General features: G+C 47.5%; 1 protein-coding gene across 2 annotated transcripts; it reads left to right on the top strand.

Moving 5' to 3' along the window:
- The first annotated feature begins 16,361 nt into the window (after positions 1–16,361).
- On the top strand, positions 16,362–22,743 carry NDUFB8 (NADH:ubiquinone oxidoreductase subunit B8). Of its 2 annotated transcripts, none has more exons than XM_073352915.2 (5): positions 16,362–16,460; positions 17,192–17,318; positions 19,879–19,978; positions 21,930–22,085; positions 22,523–22,743. In XM_073352915.2, the coding sequence occupies exons 1-5, from the start codon at positions 16,385–16,387 to the stop codon at positions 22,613–22,615; spliced, it is 552 nt and encodes a 183-aa protein (XP_073209016.2). In that variant the 5' UTR covers positions 16,362–16,384; the 3' UTR covers positions 22,616–22,743. The 2 variants fall into 2 exon arrangements, with proteins under 2 accessions (XP_073209016.2, XP_073209017.1); XM_073352916.2 differs by lacking the exon at positions 16,362–16,460 and adding an exon at positions 16,700–17,018.
- The last annotated feature ends 831 nt before the right edge of the window (positions 22,744–23,574 follow it).

Here is a 23,574-nt window from a genome sequence, read left to right as displayed (position 1 = left end):
ACAAAATGAGATAGTAGCAGGGAGAGGATTGGGAACCTCAGGATTGTATTCAATAATGTAAGCCCCCAGTCGAGGAAGGCCCAGATCCCCAAGGATATTTTAAAATTTTATTAAAGCTAATGTTAAAAAATATATATAATACACAGGTTGGGAAAAGAGTGTCTGTACATCTGGGTATGGTGCTTAGATTATCCACAAATACAAAGTTAATTTTTAAAAGTCATATGATACCTAGAATCAGAGGGGTAGCCATGTTAGTCTGGATCTGAGAAAGCGGCAAAGAGTCCTGTGGCACCTTATAGACTAACAGACGTATTGGAGCATAAGCTTTCGTGGGTGAATACCCACTTCCTCAGATGCAAGAAGTGGGTATTCACCCACGAAAGCTTATGCTCCAATACATCTGTTCGTCTACAAGGTGCCAGAGGACTCTTTGCTGCTTTCATGATACCTAGAGTACATAATCAGCAATAACCCAAATTTAGGTGAATAGATTAACAATACAGTTTAGATATCAGCATCTGAATACTCCGATACATCACTCATGAAAAGTTGTACGGAAATTTGGTTGTGGAAAGCAAAATATACCACTGCGTGGAGATTGTCTGCTCAGTAGTTGAGAATTAGGTTGGTTCAGAGGCAGATTTACCATGAAACAAACAGCGCAGTGGCACTGGGCCCCCAATGACAGTGGGGCCCCCAAAACGCAGGACAAATCTCATCTGACAACCTGCCCCCGAGTCCCAGCCGGCAGCGCAGCAGGAGACCCGCTGTCCCCGTCCTCACAAGCAGTGTGCAGAGACATGCCAGCCGCAGGGCTAAGGTGGCTCCCAGCTCGCTTTGCCTCCCTCCCTCTGCGCCGCTCCTGGAAGTGGCCGGCATGTCCCCGCAGCCCCCGGGGGTCTCTGTGTGTGTGTCTCTCCGTGTGTTGCCACCGCCCTTACTCCGCAGCTCCCACTGGCTGGGAACTGCAGCCAATAGGAGCTGCTGGGGCGGTGCCTGCAGGCAGTGGCATGCAGAGATCCCCTGCCCTCCTCCACTTAGGAGCCACTACCAGAGGGATGTGCCGGTCGCTTTGGGAGCCATGCCCCCCAAGGTAAGTGCCGCCCCCTGACCCCTCCCACACCCCAACCTCCTGCCCTAGCCCATAGCCCACACCCTGCACCCAAACTTCCTCCCAGAGTCCTCAGCACCTCCCAACCCCGTCCCAGCCCAGAGCTCGCACCCAGCACCCAAACAGCCTCCCAGAGTCCACACCCCCTCCTGCACTCCAAGCCCCTGCCCCAATCAAGGTACCTCACTTTATTTTCATTTACTTCCTATTATTTATCATATAGGAGGAGGATGAAGAAAAAAATAATGAAAAATGGGGTGGAGGAGAGATAAGAGAATGTTCTTCTTCTTGGCTGGGTCCTAGGAGAAGGGCCGGGGGGTGGGGGGGGGGCAAAAATGAAGCTGCACACAGGGCCCCACTAACTCTAAATCTGCCACTGGGTTGGTTGTCCATTTAGAAAATACAATCCATGAGGAAAGTATTTGTTACTTTCCAGACTGTGCTTCTCATCAGCACTCCAGCTCATCCTTCCTAGTATTGCTGATGTCCAGTGATGTGTTCTATGTAGGTGTCCCTCAACCACCTGATGCTGTCCGACACCATAAGTTGCCGCATCAGCCGAGCGTAGCATTGACCGATTCCACATTCTCTCAGTAGTCACTTGTTACTGGGGTCCCATGTGCCTACGGTTCCAACGATCAGTGAGCGTGTCTGGACTGGTAACCCTTAGCTCTCAAGGTTTCGGCCAGAGGGGCATATTTCTCTACCTTTCAAGCTTGGGCATCATAGAAGGCCGGGGTCCTGTTCTCGAAGGACACTGTGACGTCCACCATGATGATCTTCTTCCGGTCCTCGTTGGTGATGACGATGTCCAGTCACAGTTGGCTGTCAGTTCCGGAGATGGTGGAGTTTACAGCAACCTTCCCCACGGGGGGCGGGACGGCTCTGGCCAAGTGATCTTGGATGGCATTGTGTCGCAGCTGCCAACCTCTTGAGTGGGGCTTGCAGCTACACAGGACATGGGGTAGTGTCTCGTTGACATAGCCACACTTCCTGCATCACTTGTCCCGATTCCCGTAGCGGACGGCTCCGTTCAGTGGGATGCAGTTGAGCTGGGCCCTGTGGATGAACCTCCAGTCGGCAAATCGGGTGAAGCTGCCCCCGGGGAGGAAGTGGTTGCTGGCATCCCCCTTGCATGTCACCTCGAACGCCTTCCCTGGTCTGGCTTCCGTTTCAGGATTTCCACATATTGGCAGCGGATGGCATCCTTCAGGGTCCTCTCCAGCATGGTTCTAGCTCTTGTAATGATGATAGTGTGATTTGTATTCTTCACCTGTGACACCAGGACTCCCAGCTCCTGGCTTTCCTCGCACGACATCTAGTGGCAGCCAATACGCTTCTCCAGTCGTCACATAGCATTGTGGGCACAAGTCCACAGCGAAGCAAAGTCTCCCCTGTCTCTTTCAAAGTCACCTTCCAGCGAGTATTAAACTCCTATTGATTTCTGTGGGAAGTGGGTGGGAATACCTTCAGGAAGTGGGTGCAAAGCCTTCAAGGACATAACTCTGTCCATGTTCTACAAAGTGCATGCTTCAATACCACCGAAGTCAAATTAAACACATACTTGAGTGCTTTACTGAATAGGGGTCAACAGCAGAACTAGGGCCTAGGGCTGAGGTTTCTTTGGGCTGGATAGGATGGCTCCACGCACAGGTTTCACTGGATTAAAATGTTGCATGTCACTTTAACGTGGCTTGTGTAGTTGTGGCATAGTGCTGGGAGAGAGCTCTCCCAGCGCTCTAAAAAAACCCCCCTCCGTGAGGGGCGGTGCACTGTCTACATTGGCACTTTACAGCACTGAAACTTGCAGCACTCAGGGGTGTGTTTTTTCATACCCCTGAGCGAGAAAGTTGCAGCACTGTAAAATGCCCGTATAGACAAGTCCTAAGACAAATAGGTTTGTTTACATTTACAGGTTTGTAAAAAAACAAATACATTTGTTTACATTTATACTGCCCTCTTCTTATTTACATCACCAGAAAGTGAAAGCAGGCATTTGTGTAGCACTTTTGTAGCCAGCATTGCAAGGTATTTACGTGCCAGATAGGCTAAGCCAGGGGTCAGCAACCTTTCAGAAGTGGTGTGCCGAGTCTTCATTTATTCACTTTAATTTAAGGTTTTGCGTGCCAGTAATACATTTTAATGTTTTTTAGAAGGTCTCTCTCTATAAGTCTATATATTATATAACTAAACTATTGTCGTATGTAAAGTAAACAAGGTTTTCAAAATGTTTAAGAAGCTTCATTTAAAATTAAATTAAAATGCTGATCTTACGCCGCTGGCCCGCTCAGCCTGCTGCCAGTCTGGGGTTCCGTTCACCTAGGCTGGCAGCAGGCTGAGCGGAGCCTGCAGCCGGGACCCCAGCTGGTAAGGGGCCGAAAGCCAGAACCCCAGACCAGCAGTGGGCTGAGTGGGGCCGGCAGCTGGGACCCCAGACTGGCAGCGGGCTGAGCAGCTCAGCCCGCTGCTGGTCTGGGATTCCATCCGCTGACTCCTGCCAGCCAGAGTCCCGGCTGCCGGCCCCTCTCAGCCCGCTGCCAGTCTGGGATCCCGGCCCTGCCCACATAGAGTGGGTACCTATCTTCTCCCTAGTTCTAGCCCATTCTCTTCCTCTCTCTCTGCACTGAGCTGAGGGTGGGAGTGCACTGAGCACAGGGCTGGGGGTGAAGGAGCAGGCTGGGGGTTAAGGTGCAGGGTCTGGCGTGGAGCTAGAATGAGGAAGGGGGCTCAGGGTTGGGGCAGGAGGTTTGGGTGTGGAGTACTTACCTGGGCAGCTCCCATTTGGTGCGAGGGGTTCAGGTGGTAATGTGCGGGGGGTGGGGGGTTTGCAGGAGCTCCCGTTTGGTTCTCAGGCTGGGGGTGGGAATGTGGGGGGTGCAAGAGTCAAGGCATGGGGTGTGCAGAAGTCAGGGCAGGGGGCTGCGTGTATGTGAGGAGGGTGCAGGAGTCAGGGCAGAGGGCTGGGGGCATGTGAGGGGGGTGCAGGAGTCAGGGCATGGGGTGTGGGGGGACTAGGTATGTGTGGGGAGTGCTGGAGGCAGGGCTGGGGTTGTGGGGGGTGCAGGGGTCAGGGCACAGGGGTGTGAGAGGGTGCAGGGGTCAGGGCAGAGGGCTGGGTGTGTGTGTGTGAGGGGGATGCAGAGGTCAGGGCAGAGGGCTGGGAGTGTGTGGGGGGGTGCAGGGGTCAGGGCAGAGGGCTGGGAGTATGTCAGGGGGTGCAGGGGTCAGGGCAGAGGGCTGGGGTCGTGGGGGTGGAGGGTATATGCCCTGATTCCACCCCCCTTCCCCAAGGCCCCGTCCCCACCTCTTCTCCGCCTCCTCCCAGTAGCAGCGAGCCCCCTGCGGCTCTGCTTCTCCCCCTCCCTAGCTAGGGCCATCAGCTGATTGGCAGCAGGGAGGGAGAGGAGGAGGGGCAGGAACCCAGCACACTGGGGGAAGAGGCAGGGGAGGAGGGAGCTTGCACAAGCTTCTTCACCCTGCCCCCGTGGGGGGGTGGAGAACAGCAAGCCAGGGCAGGCAGGATTTTTCGTGGCACGCTACTGCCTGCCGAGGTCCAGGCCTGGGTTCGCAGCGGGCTGAGCGGGGCGCGGCTGGGACCCGGCAGGCCACAGTGTGCCATTAAAAATCGGCTTGCGTGCTGTCTTTGGCACGTGTGCCATAGGTTGCCGACCCCTGTGCTAAACATTCATATGCCCCTTCATGCTTCGGCCACCATTCCAGAGGACATGATTCCATGCTGATGACGCTTGTTAAAAAAAGAATGCATTAATTAAATTTGTGACTAAACTCCTTGGAGGAGAATTGTATGTCCCTTGCTCTGTTTTACCTGAATTCTGCCATATATTTCAAGTTACAGCAGTCTCAGATGATGACCCAGCACACGTTGTTCATTTTAAGAACACTTTCACTGCAGATATGACAAAACGCAAAGAAGGTACCAATGTGAGATTTCTAAAGATAGCTACAGCACAAGACCCAAGGTTTAAGAATTGGAAGTGCCTTCCAAAATTGGAAAGGGACAAGGTGTGGAGCATGCTTTCGGAAGTCCTAAAAGAGCAACACTCCAATGCTGTAACTACAGAACCCGAACCACCAAAAGAGAAAATCAACTTTCTGCTGGTGGCACCTTACTCAGATAATGGAAATGAACATGCATCGGTCTGCACTGCTTTGGATTGTTATCGAGCAGAACCCGTCATCAGCATGGACGCATGTCCCCTGGAATGGTGGTTGAAGCATGAAGGGACATATGAATCTTTAGCGCATCTGGCACATAAATATCTTGTGATGTCTGCTACAACAGTGCCATGAGAACACCTGTTCTCACTTTCAGGTGACATTGTACACAAGAAGTGGGCAGCATTATCTCCTACAAATGTAAACAAACTTGTTTGTGTGAGCGATTGGCTGAACAAGTAGGACTGAGTGAACTTGCAGGATCTAAAATTTTACATTGCTTTATTTTTAATGCAGTTATTTTTGTACATAATTCTACATTCAGAAGTTCAACTTTCATAATAAAGAGATTACACTACAGTACTTGTATTAAGTGAAATGAAAAATACTTTCTTTTGTTTTTTTACAGTGCAAATATTTGTAATAAAAAATAAATATAAAGTGAGCACTGTACACTTTGTATTCTGTATTGTAATTGAAATCAATATATTTGAAAATGTAGAAAACATCAACAAATATTTAAATAAATTGTATTCTATTATTAACAGTATGATTAATCACAATTAATTTTTTTAATCATTTGACAGTCCTGATGCATATGCTTAACTTTAATCACGTGAGTAGTACCTGTCACAGTTTCCTCTGTAGTTCAGCAAAGGCACCTACCCTTAGGCTTCTGGCTGCCAAGCCATCGCCTCTCTTGGGTAGTGACCTGAATCTCTCTCTCTCGCTCCTGACCAGGTGTGATGCAGTATAATTGAATATGATCATTTATACCATTGATATCACCACTGTTATACAATTGCAACATATCTTGTACAAAGTATATCATGTCAGGCATCAATGGAAAAATTATGAGTAGCTAACTATGATTATCCTGTTTATAAACATGTATCGTCTTTGTTTCTGAAGTTATGAATATTGGCCACGTACTGGTATGTTATGCATATGTTGTAACAACCCTCCCCAACCCCCAGAATTTACATTAGGGTCAGTCAGCTATGTGTTGATGGCCCATTAAGGACACTCAGCTCACAACGGGCCATAGAAGAAGTTCATCCTGCCCAGTAAGCCTTTCCTGTGGATGGCCTCAGAAAGAATATGGATAACAGCTAGTCCTGTGGGTCATCAAAGCATGTAAGGGCATGTGATATGATCATGTGACCCTGGATTCCATCTTGGGCCAGTAATTTTCCATGCATCTGGGCTGTGGGCTTTGTTTGGGACAGTAAAATTCCATGCACACGGCAGAGGATGTCAAAGAACCCCTGAGAGCTCTCCATTTTGTCTTCATTTACTGCTTATTTCTCTGGACTGGATTTCTAAGACAGCTTTGAACAAGGACTGATGAATACCAATCTGTTTGTGAGCTAGCAATTTATTCCATGACTGCTGTGATGCTGATCTATGAACACTGAAAATCAATTGTATGTATATGATCTTGTGACGGGATCCCTGGGGTGCAGCCTGGGATTGTGGGACCACTGTGTACCCTTAACTCTCCAGCCTGGGCTGTCTCTCACAATGCTTTGCTAGTGACAAGCAGCAAACTCTTCCAGGTGCTGTTATCACTCAGCACAATCGCATGTGAAGCCCCACACCCAGCTAGATTGCATGAATGCTCCCAGAACCACTCATGAATCACACAGAAAAAGGCACCAGCCAAATCCCCCCAGCTTCCAGCCTTGTTCCCCAGGAATATACCATCTTGTAATCTGCCCTATTTCTCAGTGGTCTGTCCTGCATTTGGCATCCTCAACTGTGACCCACTAAGGTCCAATGACACCAGGGTATTTTAAGGCCAAACAGTTCCCTGCCTTCACAGTGTTCTTCTCAGCAAAAAGAGTCTGTCTGAACAGACCTGCTTGGTTTCTCTTCCGAGACTGATAACAGTGTGACTGCCCAGTTATAAATTACCACACAGTTCTTCCTATGTAAGCCAACTCTATTCTTAAGGTAAAAGCACTACTGAGAAAACATATTAAAAACTACATGCAAGCTTACCAAAGATCACCCCAATCCTAACACAGAGTCTGGCATGAGCAGGCCTTCGATACTCCATCATAGCTTCAGCTCAGAACAAGCTCACAGTCTTATGGGGCCTAAATAGGACCAGTCCTTCCAACCCATCTCTCGGGTGTGGACCAGGATTCCTGTCCATTTGCTAGACCTGGAAGAAGGCCTTGAGCCCCTTTAAAGCCAGGCTACTTATCTAAAAATTCTTTCTTTGTGTGTTGTTCCCTGGAGAATCCAGTTTGAACTAGTTTATGCAAACCTCTCCTGCTTCAAAAGAGGATAACTGGAGAATTACATTAGCATCCCCCTCCTCCTAGAGGAGTTATTCATACACAATTGCAATTTTAATGCAATGGACCCCAAAGATATTAAACCTAATTCAATGAGGTTTAACTTCATTCAACAGAATTTATCTTAATTCCGTAAGGTTTATGCAGGATATTCTCAGCCTGTCATAGTCCCTCTTAAATCAATGCAATTACTCACGTATACTTAAAGTAAAGAATCCTTTAAGGTATCTAGGTGCCTAGCTCCCAATGATTTCAGTGGGAGTAAGGCTTCTAACTACCTCTGAGTATCTGGGCCTTAGCGTTTTCAAAACTGGGACATACGCTTTGATCCTGCTCACACTGAAGTTAACGGCAAAACTTCAGCTGACTTCAGTGGTGCAGGATTGGGCCCTAAATTAACAACTATACTAAATAATTTAGGTCCAGAATCCAAAGATATTTACACTCCTAACTTCCATTGAGCCCTGGTCTACACTAGGACTTTAGGTCGAATTTAGCAACGTTAAATCGATTTAAACCTGCACCCGTCCACACAGTGAAACCCTTTATTTCGACTTAAAGGGCTCTTAAAATCGATTTCCTTACTCCACCCCTGACAAGTGGATTAGCGCTTAAATCGACGTTCCCAGCTCGAATTTGGGGTACTGTGGACACAATTCGATGGTATTGGCCTCCGGGAGCTATCCCAGAGTGCTCCATTCTGACCGCTCTGGACAGCACTCTCAACTCAGATGCACTGGCCAGGTAGACAGGAAAAGAACCGCGAACTTTTGAATCTCATTTCCTGTTTGGCCAGCGTGGCAAGCTGCAGGTGACCATGCAGAGCTCATCAGCACAGGTGACCATGATGGAGTCCCAGAATCGCAAAAGAGCTCCAGCATGGACCGAACGGGAGGTACGGGATCTGATCGCTGTTTGGGGAGAGGAATCCGTGCTATCAGAACTCCGTTCCAGTTTTCGAAATGCCAAAACCTTTGTGAAAATCTCCCAGGGCATGAAGGACAGAGGCCATAACAGGGACCCGAAGCAGTGCCGCGTGAAACTGAAGGAGCTGAGGCAAGCCTACCAGAAAACCAGAGAGGCGAACAGCCGCTCTGGGTCAGAGCCCCAAACATGCCGCTTCTATGATGAGCTGCATGCCATTTTAGGGGGTTCAGCCACCACTACCCCAGCCGTGTTGTTTGACTCCTTCAATGGAGATGGAGGCAATACGGAAGCAGGTTTTGGGGACGAAGAAGATGAGGAGGAGGAGGAGGTTGTAGATAGCTCACAGCAAGCAAGCGGAGAAACCGGTTTTCCCGACAGCCAGGAACTGTTTCTCACCCTAGACCTGGAGCCAGTACCCCCCGAACCCACCCAAGGCTGCCTCCTGGACCCAGCAGGCGGAGAAGGGACCTCTGGTGAGTGTACCTTTTAAAATGCTATACATGGTTTAAAAGCAAGCATGTGAAAGGATTACTTTGCCCTGGCATTTGCAGTTCTCCTAGATGTAGTCCTAAAGCCTTTGCAAAAGGTTTCTGGGGAGGGCAGCCTTATTTCGTCCTTCATGGTAGGACACTTTATCACTCCAGGCCAGTAACACATACTCGGGAATCACTGTAGAACAAAGCATTGCAGTGTATGTTTGCTGGCATTCAACCAAAATCCGTTCTTTCTCTCTCTGTGTTATCCTCAGGAGAGTGAGATATAATTCATGGTCACCTGGTTGAAATAGGGTGCTTTTCTTCAGGGACACTCAGTATAGCCCATTCCTGCTGGGCTGTTTGCCTGTGGCTGAACAGAAATGTTCCCCGCTGTTAGCCACAGGGAGGGGGGAAGGTTGAGGGGGTAGTCACGCGGTGGGAGGAGGCAAAATGCGACCTTGTAACGAAAGCACATGTGCTATGTATGTAATGTTAACAGCAAGGTTTACCCTGAAAGAGTGTAGCGACTGTTTTATAAAATGTGTCTTTTTAAATACCGCTGTCCCTTTTTTTTTCTCCACCAGCTGGATGTGTTTCAATGATCACAGGATCTTCTCCTTCCCAGAGGCTAGTGAAGCTTAGAAAGAAAAAAAACGCACTCGAGATGAAATGTTCTCCGAGCTAATGCTGTCCTCCCACACTGACAGAGCACAGACGAATGCGTGGAGGCAAATAATGTCAGAGTGCAGGAAAGCACAAAATGACCGGGAGGAGAGGTGGAGGGCTGAAGAGAGTAAGTGGCGGGCTGAAGAGAGTAAGTGGCGGGCTGAAGACAGGGCTGAAGCTCAAATGTGGCGGCAGCGTGATGAGAGGAGGCAGGATTCAATGCTGAGGCTGCTGCAGGACCAAACAAGAATGCTCCAGTGTATGGTTGAGCTGCAGCAAAGGCAGCTGGAGCACAGACTGCCACTGCTGCCCCTCTGTAACCAACCGCCCTCCTCCCCAAGTTCCATAGCCTCCACACCCAGACGCCCAAGAATGCGGTGGGGGGGCCTCCGGCCAACCAGCCACTCCACAACAGAGGATTGCCCAAAAAAAAGAAGGCTGTCATTCAATAAATTTTAAAGTTGTAAACTTTTAAAGTGCTGTGCTTAAAGTGCTGTGTGGCATTTTCCTTCCCTCCTCCACCACCCCTCCTGGGATACCTTGGTAGTCATCTCCCTATTTGTGTGATGAATGAATAACGAATGCATGACTGTGAAGCAGCAATGACTTTATTGCCTCTGCAAGCGGTGATTAAAGGGAGGAGGGGAGGGTGGTTAGCTTACAGGGAAGTAGAGTGAACCAAGGGGCGGGGGGTTTCATCAAGGAGAAACAAACAGAACTTTCACACTGTAGCCTGGCCAGTCATGAAACTGGTTTTCAAAGCTTCTCTGATGCGTACCGCGCCCTCCTGAGCTCTTCTAACCGCCCTGGTGTCTGGCTGCGCGTAACCAGCAGCCAGGCGATTTGCCTCAATCTCCCACCCCGCCATAAACGTCTCCCCCTTACTCTCACAGATATTGTGGAGCACACAGCAAGCAGTAATAACAGTGGGAATATTGGTTTCGCTGAGGTCTAAGCGAGTCAGTAAACTGCGCCAGCGCGCCTTTAAACGTCCAAATGCACATTCTACCACCATTCTGCACTTGCTCAGCCTGTAGTTGAACAGCTCCTGACCACTGTCCAGGCTGCCTGTGTACGGCTTCATGAGCCATGGCATTAAGGGGTAGGCTGGGTCCCCAAGGATACATATAGGCATTTCAACATCCCCAACAGTTATTTTCTGGTCTGGGAAGAAAGTCCCTTCCTGCAGCTTTTGAAACAGACCAGAGTTCCTGAAGATGCGAGCGTCATGCACCTTTCCCGGCCATCCCACGTTGATGTTGGTGAAACGTCCCTTGTGATCCACCAGAGCTTGCAGCACTATCGAAAAGTACCCCTTGCGGTTTATGTACTCGGCGGCTTGGTGCTCCGGTGCCAAGATAGGGATATGGGTTCCGTCTATGGCCCCACCACAGTTAGGGAATCCCATTGCAGCAAAGCCATCCACTATGACCTGCACATTTCCCAGGGTCACTACCCTTGATATCAGCAGATCTTTGATTGCGTGAGCTACTTGCATCACAGCAGCCCCCACAGTAGATTTGCCCACTCCAAATTGATTCCCAACTGACCGGTAGCTGTCTGGCATTGCAAGCTTCCACAGGGCTATCGCCACTCGCTTCTCAACTGTGAGGGCTGCTCTCATCCTGGTATTCATGCGCTTCAGGGCAGGGGAAAGCAAGTCACAAAGTTCCATGAAAGTGCCCTTACGCATGCGAAAGTTTCGCAGCCACTGGGAATCGTCCCAGACCTGCAACACTATGCGGTCCCACCAGTCTGTGCTTGTTTCCCGAGCCCAGAATCGGTGTTCCACAGCTTGAATCTGCCCCATTAGCACCATGATGCATGCATTGGCAGGGCCCATGCTTTCAGAGAAATCTGTGTCCATGTCCTGATCACTCACGGGACCGCGCTGACGTCGCCTCCTCGCCCGGTATCGCGTTGCCATGTTCTGGTGCTGCATATACTGCTGGATAATGCGTGTGGTGGTTGATGTGCTCCTAATTGCCAAAATGAGCTCAGCGGCCTCCATGCTTGCCTTGGTATGGCGTCCGCACAGAAAGAAGGCGCGGAACGATTGTCTGCCGTTGCTCTGACGGAGGGAGGGGCGACTGACGACACGGCTTACAGGGTTGGCTTCAGGGAGCTAAAATCAACAAAGGGTGTGCCTGTACATCAAGGAGTATTTCAGGCAGGACTGCACGGAGGGTTCCAATAAGAAATGGTGCACCAAAGTTATCGTTGTTATTGGAACAAGGAGGTTAGCCTGGCCTCTGATTGATACATGGCTAGATTAACCTCGCTGCGCCTTCTCTGTGACTGACTGCAGTGTGATCTAGACAGGGGAGGAGGAAAATGAGTACAAAACAAATCTGGTCTATTTCTTGTTCTGACCCACTCCATCTATCCTTTACATCTTTGGCTGGCAGCAGACAAAAAAGGCGCGAAATGATTGTCTGCCCTTGCTTTCACGGGGGGAGGGAGGGTGGGAACGGGGTCCTGACGATATGTACCCAGAACCACCCGCGACAATGTTTTAGCCCCATCAGGCATTGGGATATCAACCCAGAATTCCAATGGGCAGCGGAGACTGCGGGAACTGTGGGATAGCTACCCACAGTGCAACGCTCCAGAAGTCGACGCTTGCCTCGGTACTGTGGAAGCGCTCCGCCGAGTTAATGCACTTAATGCACTTAGAGCATTTTCTGTGGGGACACACACACTCGAATATATAAAACCGATTTCAAAAAAACCGACTTCTATAAATTCGACCTAATTTCGTAGTGTAGACATACCCTGAGACAAATGGAAGCTAGGAGCCTAAATACCTTTCTGGATCTGTGCCAAATTGACTTAGGAACTTCACTGCATGCTTGTTTGTTAACTACAAAGGACTTGGCAGGGCTCAGCTACCAACATCTAAACAAGACAAGACATTTTAGAAAAAAATTACATAGGTTCAAATTTCAACCTCCCCACCCCCATCCACACACTTGCACTGTATTTCAGATACATCTACGCAGTTTATCGCTGTCTGAGCTGTAGCTCACGAAAGCTTATGCTCGAATAAATTTGTTAGTCTCTAAGGTGCCACAAGTACTCCTTTTCATTAAATTAGTAGGTTTATAATTAATGTTGTTATTAGAACAAATGAGTTTTATGACAAATTATCTGTGATAAGTTTTGATCTGCAAAGGTTTATAATGTAGATCGTTATAGAGACATTACCCGTTATGGCTGATGTGAATAACTGAAGGAAAATGAGTTCAACTACCACCGAGTTTACATAATGAAGTAAACTGTAGAATCTGTTAATGTTAATATCGATCTTATCTACAATAATATATGGCCTACATTTGAAAAATAACATCAGTAAATTAACATACTTTTTCAGCTGTTCATATTTTCCTGGCTCTACCAAGATAAGACAATTACATTCCTGTATTAACTTTAATAATATTGATACTGATACAGAAAAGGCAATCTGCATAATAGAGCCAACTGCAGAATTGATCTTATTTAGTATTGATCCTATTTTTCCAATAAGATGCTGCCCTGTATTCGAAAGATAATATCTGTAATAAATTCTCATTAACATATAGCAGATGATGACATCCAGAGAGAAATATCACATCCATGCCCTTTTCATGTATTAGCTTTTAAATCAATATTATAATAACAATAGTTTATTAAATAATATTTTTAGATGTGAGAGTTTGCTTCTTGAGAGTAGGTTTTTGATGGGTAGGCACAAACTGAAAATGCAATTCTCTCAAGTTGCAAGAGTGTGTATGTTGCGTCCTTGAGCAACAGAATGGGCAGAAACAAAAGGGTTGACACCTAATTTCGTTCCCTTTGCTATATTTGTCAAATGAGAATCTAAGGCCAGGTTTATACTAGTCACTTTGCCAGCATTGCAATGTCAGTTCGATGTGTGATTTTTGTGCGTGCAATATTTCTATGCAGCAAAAGCCTTAGTGTACGTGCACTTATACAGGCATAAAAGGGCTCTTGCTGGGATAGTTTATTTCACACACCAAATTGATATGAGCTATTCCAGCAAAACTTTGTAGCATAAACTAGGTCTAAGGCATTTCTATCCATTTGTGAGATTCACTATTAAAGGAAAGCAATTTTGGCATAAACTAATAACACTGATACAGACAACTATGAACTTTTGAGAGAAGCTCATGAACAAATCAAAACAAAAAGACAGTGTTGCTCAAACCCATTTCAGACTAAGGCTCTGATCCCGCAAAGACTTACACATGTGAACCATTCCACTGAACCAGAGGCCTGGTCTAACCAGCAGCAGCATGTGAGCAGAATCAGTGGGTGCTGACGAATGCACAATTCATTGTGGAATGAAGCCTAACCTCTTATCAGTACCACTTATCAGTGACTTCTGGTCACTACTACACTACTTCTGGTCACTACTACAGGACAGGCCTAACAAAAAAAATAACAGAACGCCACTAGCTGTCACCTTCAGCCCCCCAACTAAAACTCCTCCAACGCATTATCAAGGATCTACAACCTATCCTGAAGGATGACCCAACACTCTCACAGATCTTGGGAGACAGGCCTGTCCTTGCCTACAGACAGCCCCCCAACCTGAAGCGAATACTCACCAGCAACCACATACCACACAACAGAACCACTAACCCAGGAACCTATCCTTGCAACAAAGCCTGTTGCCAACTGTGCCCACATATCTATTCAGGGGACACCATCACAGGGCCTAATAACATCAGCCACACTATCAGAGGCTCGTTCACCTGCACATCTACCAATGTGATATATGCCATCATGTGCCAGCAATGCCCCTCTGCCATGTACATTGGTCAAACTGGACAGTCTCTACGTAAAAGAATAAATGGACACAAATCAGATGTCAAGAATTATAACATTCATAAAACAGTTGGAGAACACTTCAATCTCTCTGGTCACGCGATTACAGACATGAAAGTTGCGATATTACAACAGAAAAACTTCAAAACCAGACTCCAGCGAGACACTGCAGAATTGGAATTCATTTGCAAATTGGATACAATTAACTTAGGCTTGAATAGAGACTGGGAGTGGCTAAGTCATTATGCATGGTAACCTATTTCCCCTTGTTTTTTCCTAACCCCCCCATTCCTCAGACTGTTCTTGTTAAACCCTGGATTTGTGCTGGAAATGGCCCACCTTGATTATCACACACATTGTAAGGAGAGTGATCACTTTAGATAAGCTATTACCAACAGGAGAGTGGGGTGAGGGGAGAGAAAACCTTTTGTAGTGATAAACACCCATTTTTTCATGGTTTGTGTGTATAAAAACATCTTCTGTATTTTCCACAGTATGCATCCAATGAAGTGAGCTGTAGCTCACGAAAGCTTATGCTCAAATAAATTGGTTAGTCTCTAAGGTGCCACAAGTACTCCTTTTCTTTTTGCGAATACAGACTAACACGGCTGTTACTCTGAAACCTTTCCCTAACAAGATAATGGTGGGTGAACTCTTGTAATGACAACTTGCAGCTCTGAGCCACGGGGACGGAAGAAAAAGAAAGCAGAGGAAGTCCTGTAAAGTAGCTGGATAAGCGTGAGCTGGAGAGGATGGCAAAGGGGAAATGGGAAAACAGGAAAGCTCCTGTAATGCTATGGTGGGGAGCCGATGGAACTAGAGGAATGAGAAGGCATCTTATAATACTGCAACATGGATGTGAGACAGGGAATAAGAACACAGAGAGAGGTAAGAAAGCATGGCCGCTCCTGTAATGCTGCAGGACAGGGCTGTACCGGGAAGGCAGAGAAGGTTTTTGCAGTTTGCATTGTGGAAGAGCTATCCCAAAACTGGCAGTAATCCAGGTAACCACACTGATTAGGGCTGGTTTAGTTTTCCATATGACCTCCCTGGAAACAGATGCCTTTAATTGGTATGAGTCTCTCTCTGGCTCTGTAGAGCTGCCAGTAAAACAGCCCATTCCCTATACCACACAGGATTAGGTTTGTAGAGTGCCATTTGGGAGAGCAACTGAGCAATTAAGTGCTCCATCCCCTGGAGAAGGGCAAAAGGAGAGGGAGAGGCATCACTGCCAGGTTAGGGGCACAGAGCTGTGAGATACCTGCCAACCAGCCACAGCCCAGGGCAGGAAAGGGCTGCAGGGCAGCTGGCACCCCAAGAGCCACCAGCTCACCCAGGCCTCTTTAATCCCTTCTCTGAGGCCCCCACCTCTTTAACCCCTCACCTAAATCCCCATCTCACCTCAAATCACCGGAGTTCCCTGCCCCATCCCACCCCACCGCCCCTCTAACCTAACCCATCCCTTCCATTGGGCCCCAGACCTCCCACATACCTAACCCATCCTGTCCCCCAACCCCCTCTAGGCCCCACCATCCTAATGCTGCCAACCCCCAACCTCTCCAAACCCCTCTAACTTCCCTCCCCAAACCTCTCTGAGCCCCCACATCTTCCCAAACCCCTCTAACCCCCCACCTCTCAACCCCCCTCCTCTCAACACCCCCACCTCTCAAACGCCTCTAACCCCCCCACCTCTCAACCCCCTTCCTCTCAAACGCCTCTAACCCCCCCATTTGAGCCCCCCACCTCCCCTAAGCCCCCGAGCCTCTGACTTCGCTCCAGCCCAGCTCCGCCCCGTCTAGCCTAGTAAACCGAATCCGCCCCTCCGCGCTATTGACCCTACCCGGCCGCCGTCCTTTTAGCGCCTGCGCACTGTGGGCAGAGGGCAGCTGATGGCGGCGGTGGGGCTGCGCGGTGTCCGCTGGCTGCGGGCGGCGGCCTTGCTACGGGCGGCGGGGGCCCGAGCAGGTCAGCGAGCGAGCGGCGTCCTGCGCCGCGGGTGACGGGGCAGCGCAGCCCCGAGGCAGGCCTGGGGGGCCGTGTCCTTGGGCGTCTGCGGCGCCGGGCTCAGTGGAGGGACGGGGCCGGCTTGGGGCTCTGGGTGCCCCTGGGGGAGGGGGTTGGGGGCTAATTGGGGGAGAGGGCTCGGTGGGGAGGGGGTTGGGCGCCCTTTACTTGGGGCAGTCTCTTGTGCATCTCTGGATCCTTGTCTGTGATTCAGGAATTGCAGAATCAGGTGGGGAGGAGGAGGAGCCCCGCCCCCCGCACACAGACCCTGGATTCTTGTGTCTGATGACCCCAATGCAGGTGATTTGCTCCCTATCCTGGGGGTGATCCTGTGAAGCAGTCTCTCCTTTCATTGTCTGCCATGTATTGGGGTGCAACCATCATCGGCTGCTCCCAGCTGTGCTCTGCCCTGAACATAAGCATGGCCATACTGGGTCATACCAAAGGTCCACCTAGTCCAGTATCCTGTTTTCTGACGGTGGCCAATACCAGGTGCCTCAGAGGGAATGAACAGTACAGGTAATCATCAAGTGATCCATCTCCTGTCGCCCATTCCCAACTTCTGGCAAACAGGCTAGTGACACTATCCGTGCCAGTCCTGGCTAATAGCCATTGGTGGACCTATTATCCGTGAATTTACCCTGTTACGATGAGACTCCCAAAGAGCTCTGACTTGTGTTTTCTGCCTTCAGCTTCGGGCTTGCCCAAGCACTTGATGCCTGGACCTTACCCCAAGACCCCAGAGGAAAGGGCAGCTGCTGCTAAGAAATACAATATGAGGGTGGAGGACTATGAGCCACATCCGGATGATGGCATGGGGTGAGCTACATAAGGCACTGAGATTATTAGACCCTTGAAGAAAGGCAGAGGCAGGTATCAGCTGGTACCCGGCTGCAGGGAGGATCTATTTAACTGAAAAAAACTGAGGGGTCCTTGTGGCACCTTAGAGACTAGCAAATTTATTTGGGCATAAGCTTTCGTGGGCTAGAACCCACTTCATCAGATATATGAAGTAAAAGATACAGGAGCAGGTATAAATACATGAAAGGATGTGGGTTGCTTTACCAAGTGTTAGGTCAGTCTAATGAGATCATAGAATCATAGAATATCAGGGTTGGAAGGGACCTCAGGAGGTCATCTAGTTCTAGTCCAACCCCCTGCTCAAAGCAAGACCAAGCCCCAACTAAATCATCCCAGCCAGGGCTTTGTCAAGCCTGACCTTAAAAACTTCAGAGGAAGGAGATTCCACCACCTCCCTAGGTACCAGTTCTTCACCACCAGTGCTTCACCAACCCTCCTAGTGAAAAAGTTTTTCCTAATATTCAACCTAAACCTTCCCCACTGCAACTTGAGACCATTACTCCTCGTTCTGTCATTCTCTACCACTGAGAACAGTCTAGATCCATCCTCTTTGGAACCCCCATTCAGGTAGTTGAAAGCAGCTATCAAATCCCCCCTCATTCTTCTCTTCCGCAGACTAAACAATCCCAGTTCCCTCAGCCTCTCCGCATAAATCATGTGTTCTAGTCCCCTAATCATTTTTGTTGCCCTCCGGTGGACATTTTCCATTTTTTTCACATCCTTCTTGTAGTGTGGGGCCCAAAACTGGACGCAATACTCCAGATGAGGCCTCACCAATGTCGAATAGAGGGGAATGATCACGTCCCTAGATCTGCTGGCAATGCCCCTACTTATACAGCCCAAAATGCCATTGGCCCTCTTGGCAACAACGGCACACTGTTGACTCGTATCCAGCTTCTCATCCACTGTAACTCCTAGGTCCTTTTCTGCAGAACTGCTGCCTAGCCATTCAGTCCCTAATCTGTAGTGGTGCATGGGATTCTTCCATCCTAAGTGGAATTCTGCACTTGTCCTTGTTGAACCTCATCAGATTTCTTTTGGTCCAATCCTCTAATTTGTCTCGGGCCCTTTGTATACTATCCCTACCTTCCAGCATATCTACCTCGCCTCCCAGTTTAGTGTCATCTGCAAACTTGCTGAGGGTGCAATCCACACCATCCTCCAGATCATTAATGAAGATATTGAACAAAACCGGCCCCAGGACTGATCCTTGGGGCACTCCACTTGATACCAGCTGCCAACTAGACAAAGAGCCATTGATCACTACCCGCTGAGCCTGCGATAAATCAATTAACAGCAGGATACCAAGGGAGGAGAAATAACTTTTTGAAGTGGTAAGAGAGTGGCCTATTACAGACAGTTGACAAGAAGGTGTGAGTAACAGTAGGGAGAAATTAGTATTGGAGAAATTAAGTTTCGGTTTTGTAATGACCCAACCACTCCCAGTCCTTATTCAGGCCTAATCTGATGGTATCTAGTTTGCAAATTAATTCCAGTTCTGCAGCTTCATGTTGGAGTCTGTTTTTGAAGTTTTATCTCATTAGACTGACCTAACACTTGGTAAAGCAACCCACGTCCTTTCATGTATTTATACCTGCTCCTGTATCTTTTACTTCATACATCTGATGAAGTGGGTTCTAGCCCACGAAAGCTTATGCCCAAATAAATTAGTTAGTTTCTAAGGTGTCACAAGGACTCCTCGTTTTTTTGTTTTGTTTTGTTTTGTTTTACTGATTCAGGCTAACACGACTACCTCTGAAACTTACAACTGAAGTGCTTGTGGTATGCTGCTGCAATATTAAAACACTTCATGTACCCCTCAACACTCCAGAAAGGCAGTGTTCTCTAAAAGGTTAAATTAAAAACAAGTCACTGAAGCTGAGTATGCAACACATTATGGAGGGCGGAGAAATAATGTTGGGATGGAGGATGGTTGTATAGGCACTGGACTGGGATGCAGAAGGCCTGGGTTCAATTCCAGGCTCTGCCACAGACTTTATGACCTTGAGCAGGTCATTTTCTATGCCTTAGTTCCCTGTGAAATGGGGATGATATGTCCCTTCTTCAGAGGGGTCTTGTGTGGCTAAATTAACATTTGTGAGGTGCTCAGTTACTATGACAATGGGGACACAAATATCTGGAATATGGTGTTAATGGTGATCTAACTGCAAAATGCCTTTCAAGTTAAATGCTTTAAATATGGGGAGGGATGGCTTGAGATAGTCACAAGGAGAGAGGAGGAGAAGCTGAGCATATTCCAGTAGCACTTGCAATTTGCCCGTATAAAGACAAAATAAATAAACCAGGGGAAGAGGATACACCATATAAGCAAAGTCATCAGTATGAAGGCAAGCAGTTAATGTGTTTTTAAAAGGTGTTTACAAAATACTGTAGGTTCAAGAGCTACTATAGCTAATAATTTTCTTGCTCTGTTATTCCATTTTAATAGATTTTCCTAATGATCTGTACCATACAATGGATATAAATAATTTCTGTTTTATTTGTATGTTTCCAATAGGTATGGTGATTATCCCAAACTTCCTGACCGATCTCATCATGAGAGAGACCCCTGGTATCAGTGGGACTACCCCGGCCTGAGACAAAACTGGGGAGAGCCGGTAGGGATGGTGGATCTTTTTGTTTCTACTGAGCATTAATGTTCAACTAAAATAATATTTATGTAATACTTTACCATCTCACACCGATGTTTGGAAAGGAAATCTTAGGCCAAGAAAGTCAGGGTAAATCCCTATTCTGCCCCCTTTCCCATCCACCCCAAAAAAGGCCAAAGGATTTTCAGTGTCCATACAGATGAGACAGGGCATCTGTACCTTAGTATCTTCCACAGTAAGTTGAAGGGCTGAGTCAATCATACTGGGATTTGAACGTGTATCGAAGAATCTTAAATGCTTCAGATCCGATGTCTGCATCACTAAACCATCCTTTCTGCTAGATCACAGAAGTTCACGCCCTCTCAGCCCAGTGGGTCCTGCCACTGCTGTCACTGGTTCTGGGGTTGCTTCCCAATGGAATGGGTGCTGGGTGGCCTTTTCCCTAGAAACTGCTTGAAACTTCCTTTCTGACACTAGAAAAGTAGACTTAAGAGCCAACTCCTAATGACTAGTAACTTTTGCTGGTAAGAGAATGTGGGGTTTCTGTAGGTGGTTGAAACTGAACCATAATTATTTCACTTGGTGGATGACATGAGCTGTCCCTAAGCAACAGAACTAGAGGGAAAACAAGCTTTTGAGTGCGTACTGGGGATTCCAAAGTGCCCGGCTGAAGAAATTGATTATAGCGGAGGGATAACTAAAAGGAACTCAAGGCAGTGTTTTTACCCTGTAGTAATGCTGCGACTTGAATTTACGTTGAGTAGTTATCTAATCTCTCTCAGTACATTCTCTCATGTAGCGAGGATCATAGGTGCAGTATAGAAAGGCTTGGGAATCGTCAGCTTGGCTATTGAGCTTTTAAAAGCAATGGTGCATGAGAAGTGTTGCAGTGATTCAAGATACCTATGTGCTTTGGCTCTCTCTAATGCTGAGAAGGCTCTGTATTAATATTTGCTGTCCCTGGGGTGATTTGGGGTTGTGGTAATTTCCCGTTGCACGTACTGTCTCTTGGTCACAGTGGAGCACAAGTTCTTTCAGTGAGAAGTGTTGGAAATAGTAAAAACTGCCCTCTTTGCTTGTAAGAGATGGTTTCGTTTGTAATGGTGAGAGTATGGCTCCCCTGGTGTTAGATCAAACAGCTGTGCAGTCAGACCCACCATCAGCCACCATCTGAAGTAATGAACTGGGAAAGTGAAGACAGTATGTGATCAGAAATATTGAGTTGTCTGCATTCTGGTTATGTGTTCTGCTTAGCTGCTCATGTTTAAGATGCTTGACTTTTAGCTTCTAGGCTGAAAGCCCCTTGTGAATGAGAAGCTTAAATGTGCATCTGTTCAAGCAATTGTATTCAACCTGTGGAGGTCATAGGATAACTCCCATCCCATCTTTAATCTGTTAGAGTTAAATAATGGTGCCTGGTGCATTATAGACAAGTATGTAGATAAGGAACCTGTTCCAAAGTAGCAGGAAATCACTTGCGATTTTTTTGCTGTTCTAACTCCACTCAGCAATATACATCTGTGGGGTCCTCGGATGCCAGGAACTCCTCACAAACCATTGTACTAATTCCTGCTGTGCCTTTTTGTGAAGCACCATGAGAACAAGAGGTTTGGAGACACAGTTGAAGTGGTTGTGGGTGGATAAATGTAGGTTCATAGTATTTTTTGAAAAATAAACAAAAATTGAAGTAATATCGTTTAATTGTTTGAGCAGAAAGCTGGAACTCAGGGTTCCTGAATTCTGTCCTTGACCACCAGCAACTCACCATGACCTTGGACAAGTCACTTATTTTCTCTGTGACTGTATCCCCATCTGTAAAATGAGGGTAACATTTTCCTTCTGGCAGTGTTGTGATGTCTAATGTCTGCAAATTGCATTAAGTTTCTCGGATGAAGAGCCAGAGAATTGTAGAGTGCTACTGGAATAATGTAACCGAGCCTCTCCCTTTATTGTTTAGATGCACTGGCACTTTGACATGTTTCTCCGGACCCGTGTTGACACGTCCCCCACTGTGGTATCCTGGCACACCATGCGCAATCAGTTCTTCTTCTTTATTGGCTTCATGCTGTTTATGTTCTGGCTTGGAGAAATGTACCCATCCTACATGCCTGTGGTGAGTAATGAGGTGGGGCAGGGGGAATAGGTCTCCTAAGAACTGTTGCTGCATGCCGTTGCCAGATGCCCAGAGCAGTGTCCTCTTGAGGTTGAATAACTTGGGATACGAAAGACCCGCTGCGCCAGCGGTGTGGCTTTGGACAAGTCACTTAGGCCCAAGTCCTCAGAGGTACTTAGGCATTTAATTCCTGTAGAAATCAATAGGAATTAGATGCTAAAATACCTTTCAGGCTGTTGGCCTTAGTGTCTCAGGGCCCCACTGTCTCCATCTGTAATAGTGGTAGAACATTTTGCTTCAGAGTGGTGCTGTGAGTGTTGCATGGTGCATCAAAGAGACAAAACACTCTGTGAGTGTGAAGTATTTGCCCACAGGTTTTCTAAGTTGCCTGTTTGAATGTGTTGAGCTTGCTGCTTCACAGTTATGTTCCTCTGCAGGGACCGAAGCAATATCCCTACAATAACCTGTACCTGGAGCGAGGGGGCGATCCCAGCAAAGAGCATCCAGAGGTGAAGAACTATGAAATCTGAAAGATGCATGGAAATGTAGCTCTTCTCCTGGGACATTTACTCTGGGGGTCCTCCAGAATGTTCACTGCAGGATGCACTAAACACTTGTTCTCTGAGACATTTACTCTTAATGAAATATATTGTGAAAACTCTTGTGGTGGATTTCTTTTCTTTGAAGAGGCTATAAAGTGGGCAGTGACGTTACAGTGACTCCACCATTGTCTCTGAGCGTGGGTCGAATTCCCTTGTGTATAGGATGGTGCTTCAAGAAGAAGGCCAGGGGTGTTGATCCTTTTGAATCTGTGTGTAAGATGGACACTGGAATTCTTTAGATAAGTCTGATTCCAGTGCCAGCTACCAAGGTTGTCCTTGCAGCTGTTGGAAGGAGAAGAAAGTAAAACAGAATTCTATTATGTTCAAAGATGGACACAACTCCTTTGGGTTATTCAAGTCTTCCATGATGCCATCTATACTATGAATAATTCTACTTCCTCATTGGGTTGGCTCTTCTTTCTCACCCCTCCTCAGGCAGTAGCTGCAATCAAAGTTTAAGAGTTGCCTTATGTACTGGTGGATTAGGACCACAGAAGAACCTAGCCTTTGAAGTGATACATCTCACTTTAGATAAACCTTCCATCCCTCACACAGGACAAAATCTCCCTCTACTCTTATACCCATTTTTGAGCAGTAGTGCTGCTTACCACAGTCTGCCACGTTAGTGTAGGAGTAACCTATTGCTGTGTCTTATTGACCTTGGCTGTTGAGGGCATGGTTGGTCTTCTGAACTCAACAGTTATTCCCCAATGTTTTAGAGAGTTTAAGGAGTGTATGTAGTAGCATACTTCATCCGATGAAGTGAGCTGTAGCTCATGAAAGCTTATGCTCAGATAAATTTGTTAGTCTCTAAGGTGCCACAAGTACTCCTTTTTGTGAATACAGACTAACATGGCTGCTACTCTGAAAGTAGCAGTATGTTACTT

Source organism: Lepidochelys kempii, chromosome 7 (assembly GCF_965140285.1).
Source record: "Lepidochelys kempii isolate rLepKem1 chromosome 7, rLepKem1.hap1, whole genome shotgun sequence".
NCBI lineage: Eukaryota > Metazoa > Chordata > Testudines > Cheloniidae > Lepidochelys > Lepidochelys kempii.
The sequence above is the reverse complement of the archived record's forward strand: the minus strand, read 5'-3'. Positions and strand labels throughout refer to the sequence as shown.